Source organism: Empidonax traillii, unplaced genomic scaffold, assembly GCF_003031625.1.
Source record: "Empidonax traillii isolate 1590-97213 ecotype Southwest subspecies unplaced genomic scaffold, ASM303162v1 scaffold1087:size276498, whole genome shotgun sequence".
Lineage (NCBI taxonomy): Eukaryota > Metazoa > Chordata > Aves > Passeriformes > Tyrannidae > Empidonax > Empidonax traillii.
The window spans coordinates 111,966-136,328 of record NW_020956280.1 but is presented as its reverse complement, the minus strand read 5'-3'; the positions used below and the strand labels follow the sequence as shown (position 1 = coordinate 136,328).

Genomic DNA, 24,363 nt, shown 5'->3' with positions numbered 1-24,363 from the left:
ACCACATCCATGTGCTCCCAAAAATCCCTGGAACAGGCTGTCCTGGGGTGTAAATGCCATGGAGCTCGTGGTGGTACCTGGGTTTCAATGTCTCTGCTAAAAGGTGCACAGCTCAAATATCTCCAAACGCTTTTCTTTCGTGACCTGAATGTAAAAAAAAAACAACTAAGAAAACAGGAAAAAACTCTGATAAAATTTGTCTAAGCCTTTAAAAGCAGAGATCAAAAGCTCCTCCTCATCTATTAATGCTCTGTTGTTCTGATCAGAGCTGTAAAGTGCCCCGTTCCTGAGTCACTGGCTGTAAGTGGGATCCCCCCTTGCAAAGCTGCCCCAAAGGCTCCTCCTGCATGGCCCTGACTGCAGACAGGGCTGTATTACAGGGGTTTGCTGAAGTCACAGACTCAAGCAACAGAAAGTTCTCCTTATCTTCAAAAACATAACAGAAGAGGCTTTAGAATTTAACATTTCTCTCACTAACAGACAGTGCAAGGCTCACCCTGGAGCCAAGACAGTCTGCCCAGAGTTCCTCTAGTTAGGAAATGACCTGGGACAAGAGCAAAGTGCTTTATGACAGTTACAGCACTGTCTGTCTCAGGTTCTCTGCACTCACAATGCATTAAAAACAATACCAAATAGTAATTTAAAAGTTTGGTGCTCTTTTTCTCATACCCTTCTCGCCTTGGTTACTGGGAAAATGACTGTTTTTCTCAAACCATTCTCTCCTCTTTGTTCTGGGGATCCAACTCCAACCTTTGTTCCCAGATCTGTATTCTTTATTTTCACTTTTGACTGCAAAAACTGCCCTGCTGAGAAGGGCAAGGAATCACAAACTGCATCACTGGAGAATCACAACACCTTATTTTACAACTCTAGTGTGTGCAAATCATCATTTCCATGAAATTTAATAGTTACAAATATCTTCAAACCATACAAGTACAGTAGGTTCTACAGAAGGTAACACGGATAACCAGTATTCTACAGCTTGAAACGAACCCAATAAATAAAAGTTTGAGTATTAAAACTAAGAAATAAAGTCTTCCTGTACATTGTACAGTACCTTTTGGTTAAAGCTTCTTAGCAAAAATATACTAATGTGCTCTAAGCATTCCAGTTACAGGTGGTTCAATATTAAAATTTCAAGGTTTCCTCATCTTGAGAAAAAACAAAATATTGCATTTTCCAGAGGTGCAGCAGAAGTTGTGTCTCTCTGAACAAGGCTTCAGTTTTTAAAAATATATATATATATATATATATATATATATAGACAGTAAGTTCGAATCCAACTGAGACATTAAAAAAACCTACAATACAGTACTGAGGATGTGTGGTTGTTGTGCATTACGGGTTTTACATTCCTTCTCATCCCGAAAAAGCAGCTCTAGAGAGCCCACTGGATATCACTGAGGTCAGCTGGGTCCCCAAGGCCTCCATCAGCCTCCAGGTAATTCATGAGAGCTGTCATGGCAGTGTCATCATTTTCACATATTGCATCAAAGTCCAGCTGGGAATTCCCACCTGGAAAAGGGATTTAAACATCAGCAGCAGGAAGCACCAAGAACTTCCAAAACATACCTGGTTTTAAACAGCACCTAAACTGGCCTCCCTTTAGTCTAAAACCAATGAACCCTGTTCCTGACGCCGGGTGGGGTTTGTACAAACTTAACAAGGAGAAATGAAATAAAAGCTCCCCAAATCTCCCCAGGGAAATCAATCTTACTGAGGAGAGGCTCGTTGCTGGGAAATGGAGTAGCACCCCGGGGTTGTTCGGAATTCTCCAGAACTTCTGTCTCTGAAGGACATAACTGGATCAGCTCTTTATTTGGCACCTGGAAGAACACAAGGAGTGCAAAGGACTGAATTAAATCCTGAATTTAGTCTCAGTTATTACATGGCAGGAACACTGTCAGGTTACAAAGAGCTGAATAGAGGAAGTGAAAAACAGGCAGATATTCTGCATTTAGGAATAACTTCCACATCCACCATAAACTACTAACTCCCAGTGACTGGTTTGTCAACATCGAAACATTCCAGCTAAAAGATGAACAAAACCCCAGCTCATACCTACCATGTTCTGTGTGCATTAAACCACATTAATCATAGCAACACTTGAGATGAAAATCATCCTAACCCAAACAAATCAGAAAAAAAAAAAATAGTACTTTTTACTTCCTCCCCCCATTTTTCTAATGTAACACCACAATGAGATTTAGCAGGAGAGCTTCTTGGATTGCTTGACTTCCACCGGGGAATTAACAGAGTTGAAGGGCTTTCCAGAAGTATTCTGGGAACAAATGGGACACCAAAGCCCAGGATAAAGCAAACCCCTCAATGAATACAGTGGAGTCATCCTCATGAGGAGATGCTGCATGATTTGGAGTTCAGTGTGTACAAATTAGCTAACGTTTGGCAGAGCAATCTGTGGTAACACAGGGGACAACTTAAACAAGAAAGGGGAGGAAGCCAAAACAATCCAGAGCAGAGTTGTTAGGAAATGAAAACTGCAAAGGGACGATAAACTGTCTTTAAATGGAAGGACATGTACCTTCCAAAAGTGCTGATGGAGAGGTAAATGTTGATTCACACAGTGCACACAATACAACAGACAATACAGTTAGGTTAAAAAATATGTTAATTGTTCCATAGCTATGGTTACTAAGTACAATAAAGTTATTAGTGTGTGCAGCACCACAAAATTAGCAAAACAGCATCGTCCTATCCATTTTTAGACAGCTGAAACACCTTCAAAGTCACAATTTTAAACATTTCCAAACAGCACAGTTTTTTTTTTAAAGGGTCTTCAAGAACATTAAGACTAAAACTACAAGGGACAGAAAGGCAGCACTGCTATTCAGGCTGTCAGACTGAGCAGGTGACTGATGTTAAGCCCAGGTTTCAGGTTCTGTCAGGCAGTTCCATACTCACATCGCTGCAGTTCACAGGCAGAGCTGGAGAAGGGGACTTTCTCAGGAGGTGTGATGGGCTCAGCTCCCCTGATGGTGAGGAATGCAACCTAAAATACATGCACTGAGTTGATTTACCAGGTCCCATCAATCAAAGTCCTTGTGTTGCAGAAGCCAGCAGAGCTCCCCAGTGGTGAAGCTCTGCTCAGGTAACTGGAAACAAGCAGGTCTTAAATTCTGACTGAAGTGCAGATAACTGATGGGATGATGTTTCCACCATCCTAAATTTGACCATAACAAGACCTTAACCTTCTGATGAAGCCTCAGTTCCTGGAAGAGTTGTCCTGGAGACAGGTTTGCATTCAGGGACAACACAGGCTATGGAAATGTTCCACTGGGAAGTGTTTCAAGGCAAGTTTTCCTACCAGAAAAAACCCTAACACGACTCACAGGAAACTCACTTCCCCTTCCCAAGTGGTTTATCTACCCACTTCATCACCACGCGAAGCAGCTGCACCACAGTAACGCTTTGCCAAGCCCCGTCAAATAATCCTCTCCTCAAAGAAAATGGCACTGCCAGAACAAAACTATTTACCCCCAGCAGGGGTGTGTTCTGCCACTGGTCCGTTCCATCAGAACTGCTACCTCCCAGTGCCACTGCTCAGCCCCCAAATGTTGGATGCACCTCATGAAAATGGAACCTGGGCAACCCCCACAGAGCACATAAACCTCTTCCCCCCCAGTGACGGTGCTGAGCCTTTCTTACCTTTGCAACTCCAATATTTCATTTGCAATTTCGGTTCCTATGCTCCCAGCACCGAGGACTGTTCCAGAGGACATTCCAGGTACACTTACTAAAGACTGTTTCACAGCATCTGGAGATTAAAAAACCAAACAAACAACACTTTAAATCTGTAGCAGTTTAATTGCACAGCAAGGGTTCATTTTAAAGCGGGTTTGGTTCTGTATCTCTTATTTTCAGAAATTAAATTCTTGAGAATTGGTGGGGGAGGGTGTGGTGAGCCTCATATGCAATATAAAGGCAAGTGAGTTTGTGGAAGCTGTTGCTCTCCAGTAGTGAAATTGGCTTTAATCACTGCCACCTCCAGTCTCTCTCACAGACAATGCAAAGCACAGGAGGGAGAAAAACCCTTTGATTTGTGCCAGAAATTATTAACAAAATGTGTATCTATGCGTACTGCCCTGTATTCACCACGTGAACTCAGAGCACAACTACACTTCCTTAGAAGAGTGGCTAAAATATGAATAGATTCTGTGCCAGAAGCATAATATCCTATCAAACAAAATTCTTGCTACAACAGAGGCTGCTAAAATTACAAATATGCTGCTGTTTACAGTTCTGTGAATGACATGAATTAGGATGCTGTAAGTAGCTAAGAAACTGTCACCAGAATTAGCTTTAAAAAAAAAATTAATTCTTCCTTGCACACAGTCTGGAGTAAAAACAGTCCTGGAGGGAATAAATCTGGAGTGAGTGCTCAGGGGAAGCATCTCTGGTAACTATAAGAAGCAACACTTGCCTTCTGCAGGCTGGGAACTGTAGAGAACCTCTTCTTCAGCTGACTCCTTGTGACCTCTGAGATTCAAATATATTAAAAAAATAAACCACAAAAACAATCAGCTCATTTTTCAAGGGCAAAATCCAGCATGTTCATGTTTGATGTCAAAATTACCCCACACAGAATAAAAACTGACATCCTCAAACCAGTAAAAAGGAGAGATTCCCCCCCAGGTTTCGATGTTCAATCCTCTGCACTGGTTCTGGGTGAATTGTTCATTCCCACTTATCCTCCAGATCAAAAAGAAAGCCAAGATGGCTGTCTGTGTTCCGTGGCAAGAGAACAAGGCTGTGAACTGAATGCTCTGAGGGAGGGCAGGTAACCAGGAACAAGTGCTACAAGGACAGGTCAGTGGCTGCCTCCCTTCTGTTCATTTGAATTCCATTAAAATCCTCCCTGTCCCCCAGCATCACTGGAACAATCCAAATTATTGCTCCATTGCAAGGAGAATGAAAAAGAAAAATGAAAAGTAAAAAAAGAAGAATTGAACACATCTATTTACTGTCCCACAGGCTGTCACTTTGGAGAGTATCCACCAATTATTCTTCTCCACCTCCTGACACCTGGTAGGTGGGGGAGCCCTTAAAATTGGGTCAACTGACACATGAAGTCTTGTAAAGGCAAGGAGGAAAAGCAGAATTAACTTGACATGTCCATTTACTTGTATCTCCCTTTCTTAAAAGATCCTTCCTTTCCCTCCTCTAAGAAGAAATCCTTCCCCTTCATTTTTTCCCACCAGGAAACAGCACAGTTTTCAAACTCAAACCCCTGACCTAGGGTTGAAATAAAAACAGCTGGTAAAGGCCAAAAAAAAGGGTTGTCCAAGCTCCTCAGCCCCTTTTGGTGTTGACATTTTCCAGCCTTGCCCTGCTTCTTAAACAGGCTGCTTTCTGCTCAATGCTAATTGTAATTAAGACAAAAAAACAAAACATGGAGATTGCTGGGAATTACTTACAATACCACAGTGTTGTTTGACACAATGTACTCCAGCTCTTTGGTCCATGGATTCATGAAACTAAACCACTGACTCTTCAAAGTGACAAAAGTGCCATCTTTTGCTCTAAATTTGTAGGAATTTGTAAAGACTTTTTCTTTATTCTGCAGCACTAGATAAGAAAGGAAAGTTATAATCACCATCTTTACGCCTAGGAAGGTGAAGTTAAAAAGCAAGCCATCAGGAGGGAGGCTCAGGACTCGGTGGAGTTCCATAAGGAGTGTTTGAATGGTGTTATTTTGTACCTTCTTTATGTTTTTCAGCTAGATGGTTGTGATCATCCTGGTGGCAGTACTCGTAACAAGAAGTTCCCAGAAGCTCTTGGGGCAGATACCCTAAAATTGCTGTGGCACTATGAGAAACAGAAACATGAACTCCAGAGGATTCAAACAACTGCAAAGCTGGGGGGTTTTTTTCCACGATCAGGCAAAGCAAAAATTGATATTTAAAGAAGCAGTGTTTGGAGAAAGGAAGAAAGCACTAGTACAGCCCTGAATGAACAGTGCACTGCGAGTTTCCATTTGCAATCAATGGCAATTCAAAGACAAAACTCCCAGTGTTTAGACAAGCAAACCATATGTTCACACGAAATACTTGTGGTGATTAGGTCATAATTAGCCAGACACACAAAAGGAGTCATTAAAAAGCTCAGGATTGTCCAAGGAATAGGGTTGAACTGACACTTGCAGGTGAAGGAACAGATGAGTGAAAGCAGCACAGTCCCCAGGGGCAACGATGAAATTCAAAATGCAAAGCCTAACACCACAAATAAAATATACTCAGTCTACATAAAAAATAAAAAGCTGGTTCAGAAAGTTCAGAGAAGGGGAACTTCTTAGCTTTCGTTTCTAATGAAATAATTTGGTACCTCACTCAGACCTATTTGTCCCAAATAGTAGGATTTTAAGAATAACTTCTGGTTAAATGTCTTTAGTCACAGGCAGAGCTCTAAAGCTCTAACTTGAGATTTTCCTTTAAGAATAAGTAAGTATATGAGTGCATTTATAACACATTTCTGTGGAACAATACACTTTTATACATTAAGTTTTATGTTTGGGAAAAAACAAACAAACTAACAAACAAGAGCCCAAGAGTTCATGGATTCAGACTGAAATATTTCCAGCGGGGAAAAAAAAATTCTGAAATTTTTTTTAGAATTCTAATTAGAAATTCTGGCAGAAAATTTAATTAGTGGTGTCATTGGCATTTTGTCTCCACACAGAACAAAACACTCACCGCTGATCTACATAAACAAACTTGCCATCCATGGCAAACCGTGTAACAAATTCTGTTGCTTTGACTTTTATCTCTCCACTCTTCTGGGGAACAATGTAAGGGTGTAACCTCCCGATTGCAACAAGGCAGTTAAAGTTACTACTGTCCTTTTCTACATCGTTCTCCTCTTCTACCCCCACCTCATTGGGAGGCCAGTTCTTCAGGTACCCAGTGCAGTGAATGGTGCAGTATTTCCTGTGATCTGAAACAAAGAGACGAAGTGAGGAGCAGTTATGGTTCAAAAAGGAAACCAAACTACTTTTTTATTAGTTTTTTTTTACTCTATTGGCCATGAGACCAGCAACTACATCTTAGTTTTACCTACAAGGCTATAGATAATTTTACAGAGTGGTTTTAAATTGATTTGGTACTACTTGATTTTGGCTTACCTGGAGAGAGTGCTTCTAACCCCCTACGTGAGATTTAGGAAGAGAAGTTATAGGTGTTGGCAGTTCAAACACAGTGGCACAATAATAATAATAACAATTAAAAAAAAAAAAAAAAAGCAAACCAACAGTCTGGCAACCCATAGCTCCCTTTGCCCTTGTGTGGTTTCATATGGATTATAAATTAAAACTAACTGGAAAGGCCCTCTGCAGCCTCCAAATCAATCTACTCTTTGTGAACACAATGATTTTAACACATCCTCGCTGCAACTGCTCCAAGAAGCAGTTGTGAACAACCCAAAACAATCCAGGTTGTTCTCTGTTTGCCTGAGGCTTCTGAATTCCACCATTTTCTGGGAACACAAATATTTTAAATGTCTTAAAATCACAGCACATTTGCCACCTACATAACATGCAAACAGCCTCATGTGCATCAAGGCACAGAGATGATTTTATGTGTCCTACAGGAACTGCCTTCCCCCAAAAATGCCAAAGCACTTCTGATATCCCTGTGCTTTCCATAGGTTTGATTTCCTCTCAACACTTATCAACTCCATAAAATGAGAAACTGAGTTATCCCACTGGGACTTTGTCCCAGTTTCTCAGGTGCCTTCCCAACAGTTATCCAACTATTAAATTCTTATCTTACCCAGTTATTTGACACATCAAGGGATCAACCAGATTCTATTTTACTTACAATTATGGGCCTCTTAAATTTTACAGCTGTGGGGTGTATCTCAACAGTAACAGGTTACTTTGAAAAAAAAGAGAAGTTGGAGGGTTGTTTTTTCAGGATCAACCAGTCTCAGCACATCTTTGCAAAAATCAAGACTGAGGTATTAAACAAAAGCTGGAAATTACACTTTAAAAATGGAAATTTTCACTGAAAATCTGACAAGAGTAGATTACTGTACAGGCATACATAGCAGAATATGAGCTACATTAAAATCCTTGGAAAAATGAATGGGATCACACTGATAAAATAACTTTACAATGAAAAGGGGGGAAAAAAGGAAAAACTCAGACTTTCAAATACACACAACACAAAATCAGAAAAAAAAAGTTGGTTTACTTGCTTTTTTTTTTCCTTCAAAATAGCAGAGTCTGCAGGCCTTATTCACTCAGTTATCTTCAAGACAAAGTTATTTAGTCTCATTCTTCTCATCTGCTCCAGTTCTTTCAAGTATTTCCCTGAGCCCTCTAAAATTTGACCACAACACACGCTCCTAAACAGCCACTGTAGCTCCCTCCCTGTTTTCCAGGAGGGAACAGGGAGCAGAAAGGCTACAAAGAGACTGTTTGTCCAACTTCCACTTCTCTCCAGCTGCTCTATGAGATCAGCCAGAGCTACACGAGGGTCACGGCAGCCACCGGCAATTTAAACTCGGAATTTACATTTCAAGCTGAAAAGCACCCCCTCCTTGATCTACACTGCTTGAATACCTTTCTTCTTTGGGTTGGGCAAACACTCCTTCTCTTCCTTCACCGTGCTCCTGCTGCACTTGATCCGACAGAAGAAGGAACGGCGAGCCCCGGAATTCAGCCGAGCCGGTCCAGCCTGGAAATCTGTGTGGACTTGCAAGCCAGCTTACAAAAATCCAGTAAAGCAGTCAAAAAAAGCCCAAAATCACACAGTGGAACTTCCCAAAACATGGAGCTTCTAGTATTGCATTTCCCTAATTAAATCCTGGCCTCACCACGAAATAAGTCTAAGCTTAAATAATAAATTAAACGCGGCTGCCCCACAGATTCCAGAATGAAAAACAAACAAATAACAACCAGCTACCAAACTATTTTTTAAACCCCTCCTGATATTCTGAGCGGTATTTTAAGAAACTTTCATTCAGTTTGGTTTTTTGGCCCAAGGATGCCTGTAAAAGCCAGCTCTAAACTAGCCCTGAGCTGCACAGTACGTAAGGCTTCCCACATGAGAAATAAGTGTGAGCAGAGGGAGGGTTGGTGACAGTGGGATTGACACTTAGCATTTTCAGAGCAGACAGGGATTCTTGACAGTGCAGTATTTTATCCCATCAGGGCTTTTGTATTGACAAGACCTAGCAAATACAAGAAAAAAAAGTAGTATTCCTGGTAGGAAGAAGGTCAGAGCACAGCTTGGTAAATGTTCAAACAGTGCAAATCTCAGTCAGTCATTCTTATGATCTAAAATCAGCTCCTTTCTGGGCTAACTTTGAACTGCAAAATGCATTCCGAGCAGCAGATACACATTCAAATGGGTCACAAGGACACCCAGGCACATCAAAATACAGCCCTCTATCCTGGATAATAACTGGATTTACTGACATCTCTTCAAAAACAATCTGAGTTCAAGTGGGACTTACTTTTGCCATCCACGAGCTTCTCCCGAGGGGAGATGTCCGAGGAAGAAAGCTGCTCCTTGACTTTTGCGACATCCTTCGGATGCAAATAATCAAACAGGCTCTGCCCAATTAAACTGGCCTGTTTGAAAAACAAAACAAATCCCACGGGAGATGAGAACCACACCCACGTGTTGCTATTGAAAAGGATAGCTTTGCTTTAAAAAAAAAAAACTAAAAAAAGAAAAGTAAATCACTTGACTGTGTAAAAGAAAATCTCTTGCACCCCAGAAATTAGGACATCTTCCAATTATCCTCTCAGAGCAGCAGTTTTCTTCAGGGGGAGCTGAAATCTGGGGCTGTTACTCAGGTCAGGAACACTGAGTGTACCTGCAAATATTTTATTACAGGATATCCAGCCTTACTCTGAAGCAGCTTTAAAGAAATTCCAAGAAATGATGACACAAGGTCTGGTTTAAACCCAAAGAAAGTCCAAAAAATGGTATAAATAAGAAAAATGTACAAGTTTTTCAAATTTCTCAGAAAATGCAAGGTTAAAAGCAAGCAAGAAACTCAACTATAACCAACCTGATCATAATTCAGTATTTTGCAAACTGATTCAGAGACAAACAGGATTTTCCCTCTGTTGCATCCAACCACAAACAGGAATCCATCTGCAGCCTGGAAATATAGAGATATTGTCTTTAAAAACATGCCATTAAAACATCCAGTGAATATTCATTACTACAAGAAAGCACACTTTCTAAACCTGCTTTTTAAAATTGAATACAAGGAAGATGGAGAGGGATTACTTACAAGGGACAGGACATGGGGAATGGCTTCAAACTGACAGGGAGCAGGTTGAAATCGGATATTGGGAAGAAATTCTTCCCTGGGAGGGTGGGGAGGCCCTGGCACAGGTTGCCCAGAGAATTCCCAGCTTCATTTGGGAGTCATTTACAGAGCTGGGCAAAAAGTTTGTTACAAAAACTGAAGTTAATAAGGACATCATTCACCTGAGAGTGTCCTTCCACTTACCCTCAGGATTAACTGTCTGAGTTCATCATCCTTTAAAAATGAAGGTTTGTATCTGACTTCTGTATAGGAGCTGCTGGAACCTGGAAAGTGGGTTAATCAGACATGATGTCAGACGTCACATTTGAAATTCACTTTCAAAGGAGTCATACTTAGTATATATTTTGTATTTTTTGCTCTGTGACCAGAGCAGCTGAATTAAAAAAAAATAAATATTTAACAGTTCTAGGAATTCTAAAAATAAATAAAAAAAACCTCAAACACACAAGCACATAACTATTTTTTATTGTCAACAATTTTTTACTAATTGTAGTTAAACTGAATGTCTCACTAAATGTAATGACTGACTCACTGCATGTGCTGTTCTAGCACCCATGGCAAGCACTCTAAAATAAAGGATTTTTTTCCATTACAAGCATGTCTATAAGTTTCTAGATACTTTTTGAGGTAAACAGCAGTTGAACCTTCCAGCACATTTCATCATTCACTATGATTCCACAGAACATCTTGTGCTTCTTAAAGCATTTGTTTTGAGGAGATATATATATAGAGAGATATATAGATATATATATAAACATAAAACTGTGCTGGGTTAAGCCCAGTTTTCACATCCTGTTGGTAAAATATAAGTGTTTGAGCTGAAGGTTTCTTGAAGATGGTTGTTTATAAACTGCAAACCCCCAAAATCTTGTGTGCTGCTGACAGACTGTACGATGTGCAACTTGTGTTTGGAGATGACTTTTTTAGGGGAGGAAAAAAAAAAATCAATCCCAAACCCCAGCAATTATCAAAAGAAGAGGAAAGAATATTTCCCAGGTTGATCCTGACACTAAACATTCCCTGAGATCCATGATTACTTTCGCTTTGCCAGCTGACTGAGTTTATAACTCTTTTTCTGGGTACTCTCTAACACGTAATTTTTAAGATTTTAATGTTATCAAAGTCATCAATTGTTTTGTTAAAGTATGTTTTGTCTTGCAACTTTTCTTTCGACTCCTGGACTTTTTAAAAAGAACCAAGGAGTGACTTGGCTGCAAGACAGAAAATATCAGATACTGAAGGGTGGCTTTTTTTCTGCTGTACTAAGCAAAAAGAAGAACTCAAGTTCTGGAAGATACAGATGGAGATTTAAATGAGGAACAGCCCCAGAACTAAATACAGTAAGGAAATGCAAAATGAGTTATCCTTGGTTTATCTGAGACCAAAGAAGACACACGGTGTAGCCCCTGTTAGAACAAGGATTAAGTTCTCTAAACCCCACCTTTCAAAGCCTTCAAGTGCTGCACAGCCATCCTTAACACCGTGAGCTTGTCCAGCTTCCTGGCCATGGGGTTGCACTGAGGGATCATGGCAGACAGTTCCTCGATCAGATTATTCATTTTGTCTCTCCTCCTTTTCTCTGTTTGACTGTGAGCCTCTCTGAGAAGAAAAAATATTTTTAAAAGAGAGATGTAGAACACATGTTTCTTTTTTTTTACCCCTCCATAACATTCAGCAGTTCAGTTCTGGCAATGGAACACACCCCACGAGTGCTACTGCACTGAAACAATTTTCATACACTGGGACAGCTGAGTGGGATTCACCTGAACAAATGAAATGGTCCCAATAATGACGGGAAAAACTGAGGAGGAAAAACACTCTCAAGGAACAGTTTGATTATATGTGGTCATGAAGACTTATAAAAGTTAAATCATTCTTGTGTCCTTTGACTTCCAAGTGATTACTTGGACACCCTACAGAGGAAAACTCTGGATGTCCTTTAGGAATCCCTGGGAAACATTTCTGTTCCTCATCTCTGGAACCGTGGAACTAGGATGGGGTGTTCATTCTGCCCTTTTCCTTTTCAGAAACAGTGTCCCAGCACAGGCTAAAGCCTCTCTGAAATCTCTTTTATGCAACTCTCAACAAGCAGAAATAAGCAGTGTCTTCCTGTTAACTCAGTCCCTCAAACCCCTCAGGTTGAAGCAGAAACACCACCATTTGCTCCCACACTTTTCCTTGGGATTTTAAGGGATGTAGTGGGAACTGAAAGAAAAAGCTGTGCCTTGTGTCATTTACCACAATAACTCAGAAAACGTCCCCTTTTCCTGGTCAGGTGAGAAAGAACAAAGTGCAGTTTTAAAGACCTTGTTATCTGTTATTTTTACTACTTCCTTCCAAAAAAAAAAAAAAACACCTCCACCACACAACTGATTCTGGGTCACTCTGCCAGGAAATCAGCTTCTCTCCCTCTAAAGCCTTTCTAAAAGCATTTTAATTGGAGGAGTTATGCTCAGCTTTAGAGGTTCACCCGACTCTTCCCTCGCTGTAGGAACAGTCAGGTACAATACTGTGTCTGCTCCTTGACCTGTGGACCTCGGGAAGAGGGACACAGTCATTCCAGGAAAGGGAGCGACCTTCCCCATCTCCAAGGGTCAATAAGAAGTTATAAAAAAATCAAGGTGGGTGCAGAAATTCAGGAGGTGACTGGATGACTCAAAAAGCCTTGTGTTACATTTCCAGGTGTAAAGGGGAAGGGAGAAAAGCTGAAGGGAAAAAAAAAAACCACTGGAAGAACTCAACGGGGGAGAAAAGCTCAGAGAGTCTTCTATTTTTTCCCCCCAGCTAATGAACCAAAACTCAAGGAAACAAAATGAACAATACAACACAATCTTTTACAGCAATCTGGGATACTTTGTGGAGACAAATTCATTCTGGAAAACACAACTGTGAATATATCTTGGGCCATTTTAGTTTCATTGGTTTTGTTTAGATTACGGGGACACTTCACAATTATTAGCTAGCACACTGTATAAATAACACCTCTGACAGCATGCTGAGTGGATTATGGATTTCTGGTTTGATATCTCTGCTCCCATGAAAAATGAAAGACATTTTTCAAATCAATTTTATAGAACAGCTCTGGTTTTACAAAGTGGCTTGTCTGCAGCTGAAAATATCTGCCTGAATTGGGGCTGCATCTTACAAGTGAATCTCAGCTGCTGTGAATTCCAAGTTCAGTGGCAAACCTTGAATAATTCCCTACACAAAAACTTGTGACAGGATGAGAATTCTCTGTTGTGCTTTAGCTGAATCCATTTCTGTGTGGGATAAATTTTAAATATCTGCAGGTGTGGACAAATCCAGAAAAAACAGTTCTCAAATTCACCCCAATGAAGCATCAGTTCCTCCCTTTAAAGATGACTTGAGTGTTCTGCATTTCATTTTCACCTGGAAAATTTTATTCTCCTGTTTTTGCTAAGCCATCTGAGATATTCTGCAGCAACTTTTATTAAAATTAGTAAAAAATTCCTACACATTTAAGCAGGGAAAGGGAAAAGTATACAGTTAAATATTTGAGAGGTTTCACAAACTCATATTTCACTATTATTTACTAGCAAAACATATTTCTGTTGTAAATCAGTACCTGAAATCTTTCACTTTAACATGTTCTTCATCTTCACTCCTAGGAAAAAAAAAAATATAGTTTTACATTGCATATTTAATACTTGGCACCTCTTTCCTCCCACAACTTTCAGAAGATATAAAATGCTACAACTTTACTATGGCTCTGGCAAAAGCAAAGCCCCAAAAATTCCTGAAAGCAAAAGTCGTGTAGCAAGTGATGCACAACAGAAAGAGACCAAAGCACAGCTGGCAATATTCACAGCTGTTTGAACATATTATGGGGCTATTTCATAATTATGGGGCTATACAACATTATTGGAACGTTCAAATAACTTCAGTCTAAGCTCGACTTTACTTTTTTGATTTCAAATTTTACAAGGGAGCTCATCTATTCACATGGGGATTTCTCATATCTTCTTGTCAGATGATGAAATGAGCAACCCCTGCCTCGACTGGGCCTAAATTACAGTTTGAAAGGGAAAAAGTCTTCTTATTTGAGTGGTGCTTTTCATCTGCTCCCATCCTTAACCTCCACCCTACCACCCATCTGGTGAAGTCGGAAGCAGGGAGAAATGCCTTGGGAAGAAGTCCCAGGAACCCCGACCACTGGATGGATCTCCCCCTCCTGTTCATCACCTTGTGCTGTAAAAGCCCTGCCCTTGGATGAAGCTTTCCTGAAGGAACCACACAGCTTATCAAGGCAAGTGTGACACGTCCAAAAGCACTCCAAAGAGATGGAGTCAGGCATAAAAAGTACCTTTTCTGAGGATCCCCATCAGCTTCAGCCGTGTCCCTGCAGAAACACGACATCAAGTAAGCAAAATGTACTTTGGAGCACAACAGGATGACTGAAGAGACCCAAGGAAGCAAAGCCACAGAAGAATTTTAGTGGAAACCCCACTGGGTTCCTTTCAGCAAGAAAACTAGTTTTGAGGACCTAATTACTACTTCTTATAAACCAATACTTTGTCAATCAGTTTCTCGACTTGGACATGATTTTTTTTTAATCAGAGAAATCCAAACTTGAGGGAAACTCTACTGAATGGGTAAAAATCCACAAGTGCTACTGAAAAAGAATGGAGAGTTTAGTTTTCTCCCCCCAGAAACCAATTATTGCTGGAGGTTTCAGTGATCCACAAGACACACTTGAATCTCCAGTTCCCTCGACACCCACAGTATGGGTACGTTCTGTAGATCAATGGGATATACATGGAAGAAGCAGGGGGTTAAAGAGAATTGCTTTAATAAGCACAAACACATGTAAACTTCCTGCCCCCCACCTTTTTTAAAGATGGGTTTTGCACACTGGTTTGGAGATATTCGTAATGCATCAAATCTGCCTCGTGCCCCTCCCTTCTGCCTGATTAACACAGCTTTGAACAGATCACTTTTTTGGTCAAGTGGCATCTGTTTGGCAGCTACAAACCAGGAGAAAACAAGTATGAGCCACTTAAAAAGCCTGAGCACAACCAGGGGACAGTCCCCATTTTTAGGTCACAGGTCAGTCCCCACATTGAAGGCAGCGGCTGCTCTGGGCACTGAAGCAGCAGTTCCAGATTAAACAGCTTAATTAACAATCTGATTTCATGCTTGAAGGTAATATTCCAAAGTAATATTCCCAAGTGTGCCCTTGGGAGATTTCAAGCAGTTTAATAACTTGCCTTTAGCAGCACGCAAAGCAGAGGGGAAAAAAAGGGGAAAAGATGGGAAAAAGAAAAGGTAGGATTGAGAGACATCATCCAGACACTTCAGCCAGGATATGGCTTTATAGGATCCTGGGTTTAATAACTGGGGGCTGACAATGCACCTGGAAGAAAAGTGGAAAATGAAAGTTGGGCCACAGAGAGAGAAGGGATTTACTCACTGGTTGTCGGAATCGCTCCCTTTGCGCTTCCTGGGAATCTCAGGCACCGGAGCATTGAAAGGAGTGGTGGTGGCAGGCGTGGGGATGGGATTCATGAGGCTGGAGACTCCAGAGGCAACACAGGGGCTCCCATCTACCGGGAAATTCTCTGTGAACGGCAATAAAAGCTCAGTGTCCAGGAGGAGCCGCAGCAGCGTGGATCCATCTGGATTCCCAGCTGGACAGAAAGTGCTCTCTGTGTGTGGCTTCCAGGCCTCTGACACAGAAAACACTGCTCCAACCCCAGCAACCTCCCACAGTGCTGCAATGATCTCCTGAACCCCATCAACAGAAAACACACACACAAAATATATCAACTCCCCTCCTTAAATCCCCCCCAGCACCTCAGACATCCTGCTGCGCAACCCCAGGAGTTCACAGACCCAAAACACTGCGGCTCAAACTCAACTAAAGTTCAGAAATACAGAGGGATCCATGTTCTGAGATAAAATCCACAGTTACACAGGACATTTGCCATGGAAGCTGGAGGAGTTTTGAGGCAGGAACTCCTTTAGGTTTCACATGCTCGGGGCAGGTGAGAGACACAGAGAGGTCATTTCAGGAAGGGAGCATCTCCTACAGCTACAAGGGGGTAAAAAGGCCAAGGGGAGCACTTGGAAAATCCAACAGCAACTAAAAAATGGATGTTTTCTTGTTAGTTTCCTCCCTTTTTTTTTTTTTTTTTTTTTGCATCTGTGCTGTCTGTAAATGACAGGTCAAAACTGCAAGAAGAACGATACAAAGCACAGGGGGTTTTTAACCCTTAGGTGCAAACACATCTTGCACCATAAAAGTGACCTGCTAGGTTTTCATTTGCTGATGGAATATGACTGGAGAGTTAAAGGAATATAGGCTAATACTCCAGCAAACAGCTTGCCTGGTCTTCCACTAATCCTCTCTCTGTCAAGTCAGACGACACAAAGTCAGCCCCTGCTTTATTTTAGAAAGCTCTTTAACTCATTAACTCACACAGGAAGTCTCAAAAAAAAAAAAAAAAGGTGGAAACTCAAAGAACTCAAGAAATACCTGAAAAATAAGTAACAGCCTTTGTGCAACAGCAAGAAAACTTGGTTATTTCAGATATACATTATATTCAGTTTAGGGCTGTTCAAAAGATTAAAAGAAATGACATGATAAAAAAAGGTATTAAAAAAAGGACATGCTAAGTACTACAAGGGCACAAATGGTAGATATTGAAATACTTCTATGATTAATCTCCTCTTCCTAATAGTCTCTCATTTTATATTTCTGTTATTAACACAACTATAAACCCAACCACGGCGCCGATTCCAAAGGAAGTGTTTATTTAAGGGGAGCAGTTTTAACTCACCGAGGTCACAGCATCCTGTAATTATTAGATTAAGCTCCCGAAGTATAATCCTCCACGATGAATATTCATAAAGAGTACTTACTAAGCAGAGACCTACATGATTCCAAGACAGGAATGCCTCCAGCACAAGAGATCCTTCCGTCCTGGAACAAAGCAGGCCAGCCCAGACCCACTGACCTAAATACTGCTGTGCACACACGGCCAGCCTTTCTGGGCCACTGCCCTTCACAGGAACAAAATCCACTGCCTCTTGCACCGTTTTCCCAAGTTAGCCATCACACTGGCAGAATGACTGTTATTCTTTATATATGTGGTTTAAGATTTAAAAAAAAAAACAAAACAAACAAATCAACCCAAACCCTTCAAAAATAAACAGCACAACAGAAAACAGATAAAGAAATCAACTTGAAGTGTCAGAACTGCCAAGCAGAGTAGAAAAGTGGTCCTGGGGAATTTAGTACCTACCACTCACCGGAGCAAGAGGGGGGTAGAAACAGCTCCTAAGGCCAGGTCAGCTCTGAGAAGTCACTGAAGGTGATTTAAAATAATCTCTGAGGGCTCTCTGATAATTATCATTAAACCAGGTGATTCCAAGGTGCTCCTTCTCTCTCTCTCCCTGGAGAGGGTCAGCCTCATGGAGTCTGGGATTGAAAGCTTTCTTCTCCAGCTCTCTCACTTTGAGAGATGGATTATTTCCCTGGAAAATCATTTTTAATTCCTAGAAACACTTTAGGAGTTATTATCTACTTATTCAAGTTGAGATGTTGTGTTTTAGCACCCCAAGGGCTATAACTCACACCAGCCTGGTTTGCAAGCCCAATAAAACTCCAGCATGGAGAAATGACACTTTTATTACTGTTCATTCCATTGTTAATGCCCCTGGCACACTGACAACTGAAATTAATTGGCAAATGAATAGTCCCTCAAAGACAACTCCATTATGGTCTATGCTTGGCTCTCAGCACTAAGCACATCTATATTAAAAAGCTTATCTATATTAAAAATCAGACATCTTTTAAAAGCATGTTGGACACACTGGGACAGATGAAAACAATACAGGAAACCCCCCAGTGGAATCATTTTCTCTGTGAAAGAGCCAAGACCATCCAAGCAGTACAAACACAGCAGTACAAGTACACAAATAGTGAGTGTATCAGAAAAAAACCCACTATTATTTTAACCCTAACTGTAGTATATTTTAAACACTAATGTTAGTATATTTTGTAATCAGGCAAAGAAAGCATTTAAGAAGTGATTATCAATACACAAAGTTCTCATCATCTCAAAACACAAGATCCCACTCTCTTGGGTTTGTCTACAGGGAAAAGAAATAATAACTCCGGTGCCCGAGGGGTTGGCAAAGCAGTGAAGAAGTGCACATGAGGTGCGTGGAGCTGTGTTTGGGTGGGACACAGACACCCCAAACCAACACATCCCCGTGGCCAGCAAAGCCTCTGCCCAAGCCCGTGCAATGCTTACAGAAACACGGCTTGGGAGACTCCACGTTCTCCCATGAAGGTTTTTTCCAATCACATGCCACATTCCTAGCTGTTTGCTGCACCGAGAGTTTGCAGGTTTTCAGTTCCTAGGCAAACACAACCCTTAGACAAAGCTCATGGCCCAACTCCAGCAGCCAAAAAAGGGGAGGTTGATCTGAGCAAACAACCATGTCCACATCCAAAGTGGCCCTTCCAGCCCCTCTTGGAGGGAAGACACTTCCAGGGTGATTCATCCTGACCCAAAATAGATCCCTCCAGTTGGCTCCACGGAACACAACAGTTCTAGGGTGATTCATCTCCATCTAAAATAGATTCCTACAGTTGGTTCCATGAGATGCAGCCCAAGAGTATCCACCTTTTACATAAGGACCAAAGCAACTGGCTCAGACTTGGATATCCACACTTGGACATCAGAAGGGAGTGAGATGAATCCCACCCAAGGTGGCTCCAGAACCATCATGCAATCCTTAAAAATACACCAGCCCCAGGCTGCTATCACATGCAACAAGTTCAAGCCCAAGACAGTCTTTCAAAATTAGTGCCTTAATTAATGCACTATCATCTCATGATCCACTCACCACCCCCCCATGCAAGGTCACCTTTTCCTCCTCGTAGGTATCCTAAATTATTGCTTTAGTACCAAAACACTGACTTTTTGGAATCATCAGAAGGCAAGCATATAAGACACACAGAAGGATACAAGTCATGTATGTATTAATAAATTAATACAAAAGCTGTCAGTCAACCCTCACTGAGCCAGTTTAAAAAGCAGCATCCAAATCCAGTTATCAGGAGATGGCAGCAAAGTGGGCTTGAAATAAAATGTCAATGAATAAGCACAGTTATAAAACTTATGGTGACGCCCTTCACAGTGTTGGGATAAATGAGACTTTGAGAAATGGGTTTATTATGTGGTAATACCGGCATAAAATTTCCAAGAATAAGGACTTTTCAATCCAGCTCCCTATTTTGAAACACTTTTTGGCAGAAGGAAAGGAGGAGAAAGAAGCTGCTTTGAACTGAATTTTCTAAGATCACAGATGCCACAAACCATTAAAATGTGGATTTTCCAAAGGTATGTTCCTGGCACACATAAAAACCTTGAGCTGGAAATTTAAGCCCTGACAAGTTTAAAGAACTCAAAATTCTGTTGGAAGTGGCTGTGAAGTGGCACAGGAGGGTTGTGCAGTGTAAGGAGATAAGTTATTAAAATTGAAACGTGCTCACAGGAACTCCTGGGCTGCATCTGCAGTGGGAAATCAGTGGCAGAACAGCAGCAGGTCAGGGGGAAGCAGCTGGTGCAGAAGCCCCTGTTTCTAATTTGAAAGCAGTTCAGGGAGCTTACAGTAAATCACATTTACTCTGGTTCACTGGGCCAAAAATCCTCACAGTGCATGTGTGTTAAAGCTGCCTGAGAACCCCTGGTTCAGTCCCTGGGGCATGTGTGGGATGGGACTGCAGCAGCACCGACCCTGCAGCAACAAAAGTCGACTTTAGTTTCTCCTGAAAGGAGCCCAGCTCAGGGACACCAAAACTGCCCTGCAAGCCAAGCCAGGGAGCAGCAACTCACTGAGCCCTGTCAGAATGAACGGCCTCTTTTATTTTATTTTATTTGTTGTAATATATTAGATGGAGGGCTGGAGCAGCTCTGCTGGGAGGAAAAGCTGAAAGAGCTGGGATTGTTCAGCTGGAGAAGAGAAGCTTTGGGGGGACCTCACTGTGGCCTTCCAGGACCTGAAGGGAGCCCACAAGGAAGATGGAGAGAGACTATTTCCAAGGGCCTGCAGTGACAGGACATGGGGAACGGCTTCAAACTGACAGAGAACAGGTTTAGGTTGGATATCAGGGAGAAATCCTTCCCTGGGAGGGTGGGCAGGCCCTGGCACAGGTTGCCCAGAGAAGCTGTGGCTGCCCCATCCCTGGCAGTGTCCCAGGCCAGGTTGGATGGGGCTCTGAGCAACCTGGGCTGGTGGAAGGTGTCCCTATGGCAGGGGTTGGAACTGGATGATTTCTAAGGTCCCTTCCAACCCAAAGGATTCTGTGATTCCTTGTCTAGGACGACCTGAGCAATTCCAGATGGATATCCATCTACACATGGAGCACACAGAGCTATCGAGTTAAATAACTAGGTCATGGAAATTGCCTTATTTTATCATTTTTCCAAAATTATTTTAATGACTTCCTACTGCAGATTTTTACTAGAGAGGGACAAATCTATACTTGTAGCCACCATACACACAGTGCTGCAGGAGGAAAAGTTACAGGTGCTGTGACGTCCCTTTCCAGCTCCTGCAGATCTGAACTGCAGGAGAAGAAAACAAAGAACCATATTTTGGAAACAGGGCTGAAAGTTGTGTTTAGTATTATTTTTGAGTTCATTTATTTTAGACCTTTAAAGTAGGTCACGAAAAGCGCCTTCAGGCCGGTCACAGCAAGATCATTGCCCACAGCATCTCTGGTGGAAAGCTGGGCCAACAATTTTCACTGGAGTTCTGAAAACAGTGGAAATGTACAGTCTGAAGCAGCTTATTCTTCCCCAAACTTTGTAATGCAGGAGCAAGACACAGAGAATTCACAATCTCATGAACAACACCGTGCAGAGGATGAACTCTTATATGGTAAGTTGAAAAATGTTGAATATGCTTTTAGTGTCAGCAAATGAAAAGTTATAATATCCTGAATTATACATATTTAAATCAAACAATAGCAGAGGCAACTGATTACTCTCTGCTGCTGTTTTGACTTATTTTCATCGCTCAGCAGAGAATCAGTCAAGAGTAACAACTCCCCCCTTAAATAACACAGTTCCCTGACAGATTTCAAGCACCAAATATTTGGCCAAACCTGCTGTATTAAAAGCTATAATAACAAGACAGTAACCAGTTAAGGAAAAGACACTGCCCAAGGCCATGAAAGGGTGCCCTGCTTTCCCAGGCACTTTGGGGTTCACAGCAGGTAAAACCCACTGACAGCAATCGGGAGTCTCATCGCTGAATAAAAAACAACCCACAAACCCTCTCCAATCACGCACTCCTAAAGGAATGGTGAGTAGCTGTTTGCCTGCGAGTTTGGGAATCATCTCACTGTCAAATGTCCCGTTCAGAATTTGATTTTCCACGATGTGCAAATGGACCAACAGTAACGTGTCCAGCCAAGTGAAAAAACAAATGAATATATTAAGCAGCCAACCTTAGTGTGGGGACCTATTCCACAAACAATTCGGATAAAAGTCTCTTAAAAGCAAACAAACCCAAAACTTGTGTCTTCAAAATCCAGTCAAAGGACAGATATAAACATGGGGAGCTAAAAAAGCGAGGAGGGGTTTATTTCACAACAAAACACCGATTTTCCAATTCCCGTGTGTAAATGGAAACATCCATGCACCTGGGGTTTTCTTTAATTTATTTATTTCCTTTCCTTACAATATGTGCACGCTATAAACAATAAACTCTCGTTTCAGCAGTTCGACAGACTGCAAAAACACCCCGGAAAAACACCCCGCTCTGTTTTCAAACACTGCATTGTTTGCCACAACATTTTCACCCCAATATTTAAACAACCAAGCAGCAGAGACAGAAACACGTCAACTTGTTAGAGACAGCCGGGGTCCCCATAGCCATAAAAACACCAGCACAACACCCACAACCCAGCAGAGGTTTATGAAACACCACTACTGAGCCTAGAAGAGCTGGTGCTAACTAAACAGAACTGCAGGGCCGGCTTCAGAGGGAGTGGCTCGCTCCTGTTTCTCCAAACCCCGTCCAAAACACTCCTTTCCCCCGGCACAGGGGAAGCACCGAACTCCTCTCCAGGCAGGAGGAGCAGCTGCTGGTGGTGTTTTACAACCAGCCTGGGTTTTTTTAGTCCCAGAAACTTACGATTAAGAACAAGGAAGGAACATCAAACCCTGGTCACACACACACATACACACACACACACACACAGAGAAGCCAGAATCACTATACTTAAAATACTAAATTATGTTTACCTACCCAAAAAAAAAAAAAATCTCATACTAGAGTATTAGGAACGCAAAGGTAAGTGAAATTACGAACTACATCGCAAGTTAAAAACAAACCAAGGAGATCTTTAGTGCACATCACGTCGGTAGGATGGCAATAAACAGCACTGAGTGGCCATCACACAGGCGGGTGTCAGGGGAGGGTGCCGGGCTCTTTTCAGCGACAGGACGGGGAGCAGTGGCCATAAACTAAAACACAAGAAGTTCCACCTCAGCAATAGGAAGAACTTCTTTGCACTGAGGGTGGCAGAGCCCTGGAACAGCTGCCCTGGGAGGTCGTGGATCTCCCTCCCTGGAGGCATTCCGGCCCCACCTGGACGCGTCCCTGTGTCACCTGCCCCAGGTGACCCTGTCCCGGTGGACCGGATGGTGTGCAGAGGTCCCTTCCCACCGCATTCCCGGGATTCCGTGGTTTCCCCGTGAGCGCCCCGGGTGCCTCCACCTGGGCAGGAACTTGTGCGGGAGAGCAGCGCCCGGCGATAATCAAAACACAAACCCCCTCCGCGCCGGAGCGGCGCCGGCCACGAGCCCCAGAGTGCCCCGCACCGGCCCCACAACAACACCCGCCCGCGCCACATCACCGAGGGGGACGGACAGACAGACACACACGCGGACAGACAGACAGACACACCCCACCCACGGCACCCACGGCCGCCCCTCAGGCGGACCCCGCTCCTACCTTCCGCCGCCCGCCGCTCCTCGTCGGCGCCCTCGGCGCTCCCCGCTCCTGCCTCGGCCATGGCGGGCGGCCCCGTGCCCCGCTCCACAGCGCCCCCGGCACCGGCGGCATGCGGGGGGTGAGCCGAGGTGAGCCGAGGAGGAGCCGCCGGCCCGGGGACGCCTCAGGGGCCGCCCCGCCACGCCCCGCCCCCGGCCCCGCCTCAGCGCCCCGCCCCGCCCCGCGCGCCGCCTCTCGCGAGAGCTGGGCCCGGGCGGCGGGAACGCCGAGGGGGCAGCGGGAACGCTGAGGGGATACCGGGAACGCTGAGGGGACAGCGGGAACGCTGAGGGGACAGCGGGAACGCTGAGGGGATACCGGGAACGCCGAGGGGACACCGGGAACGCTGAGGGGATACCGGGAACGCTGAGGGGACAGCGGGAACGCTGAGGGGACACCGGGAAGGCCGAGGGGCCCTGGTGCTGCTGTCCCTGCCCTGGTGCTGCCGTCCCTGCCCTGGTGCTGCTGCTGCCACACCATTCCTGATCCAACCCAGGGGCCATTGGCCTCTTGCTCCCCTGGGCACACCCGGGCTCATGTCCAGCCGCTGTCACAGCACCCCCAGGGCCTTTCCCACCGGGCACTTTCCAGCCCCGCTGCCCCAGCCTGTAGCTGAGGGGGTGGTTGTGACCCAAGGGCAGGCCCAGCACTGGGTCTTGTTGAACCTCATCCCGTTGTCCTCAGCCCGTCGGTCCAGCCTGTCCAGATCCCTCATGTTGTCCACAAAAGCAGGTTTGTTACCAGGCGCGCAACAAAACAGTAATGACACAATCGAGCCAGACATCAGTGGTTTGAAAGTGTACAAAGACATTGCACCAAAGAACATCCTGACTTGAGATAATCTTGACATGCCCAAGTCAGGATCTTGGAATACTTTCGGTTGGCAGAGGCCTCTAGGAGTCATCCGGCACAGCAGGGACAGAACAGCCACACCTGTCAGTGAAAAGGAGCATAAAAATAGGGTTAAGCTTGAGGAGTGTATTGATTTCACTAAAGAAAATGTGACTAAACACACACAAA

At 43.2% G+C, this 24,363-nt stretch overlaps 1 protein-coding gene across 2 annotated transcripts; it reads right to left on the bottom strand.

Annotated features, from left to right (window-relative positions):
• Positions 1–338: 338 nt before the first annotated feature.
• ARNTL2 (aryl hydrocarbon receptor nuclear translocator like 2) lies at positions 339–23,521 on the bottom strand. 2 transcript variants are annotated; one of them, XM_027904764.1, is made up of 17 exons: positions 23,305–23,521; positions 15,737–15,884; positions 14,630–14,665; positions 13,892–13,930; positions 11,747–11,904; positions 10,489–10,568; positions 10,039–10,131; positions 9,475–9,592; positions 8,579–8,722; positions 6,711–6,951; positions 5,720–5,826; positions 5,436–5,586; positions 4,442–4,497; positions 3,667–3,775; positions 2,923–3,010; positions 1,718–1,826; positions 339–1,515 (listed from the first exon to the last, which is right to left on the bottom strand). In XM_027904764.1, the coding sequence occupies exons 1-17, from the start codon at positions 23,363–23,365 to the stop codon at positions 1,379–1,381; spliced, it is 1,875 nt and encodes a 624-aa protein (XP_027760565.1). In that variant the 5' UTR covers positions 23,366–23,521; the 3' UTR covers positions 339–1,378. The 2 variants fall into 2 exon arrangements, with proteins under 2 accessions (XP_027760565.1, XP_027760567.1); XM_027904766.1 differs by lacking the exon at positions 23,305–23,521 and adding an exon at positions 17,184–17,349.
• Between the last annotated feature and the right edge of the window lie 842 nt (positions 23,522–24,363).

What these genes read in the sequence shown, in the direction of transcription:
- ARNTL2 (XM_027904764.1), bottom strand. Translation starts at nt 23,365, where the DNA reads ATGGCCGAGGCAGGAGCGGGGAGCGCCGAGGGCGCCGACGAGGAGCGG. An exon ending in GATGGGGATCCTCAGAAAAG is followed by an intron (nt 13,931 to 14,629) that starts GTACTTTTTATG and finishes TTTTTTTCCTAG; the next exon opens with GAGTGAAGATGAAGAACATG. An exon ending in GTTAAAGTGAAAGATTTCAG is followed by an intron (nt 11,905 to 13,891) that starts GTACTGATTTAC and finishes TTTTCTTCTCAG; the next exon opens with AGAGGCTCACAGTCAAACAG.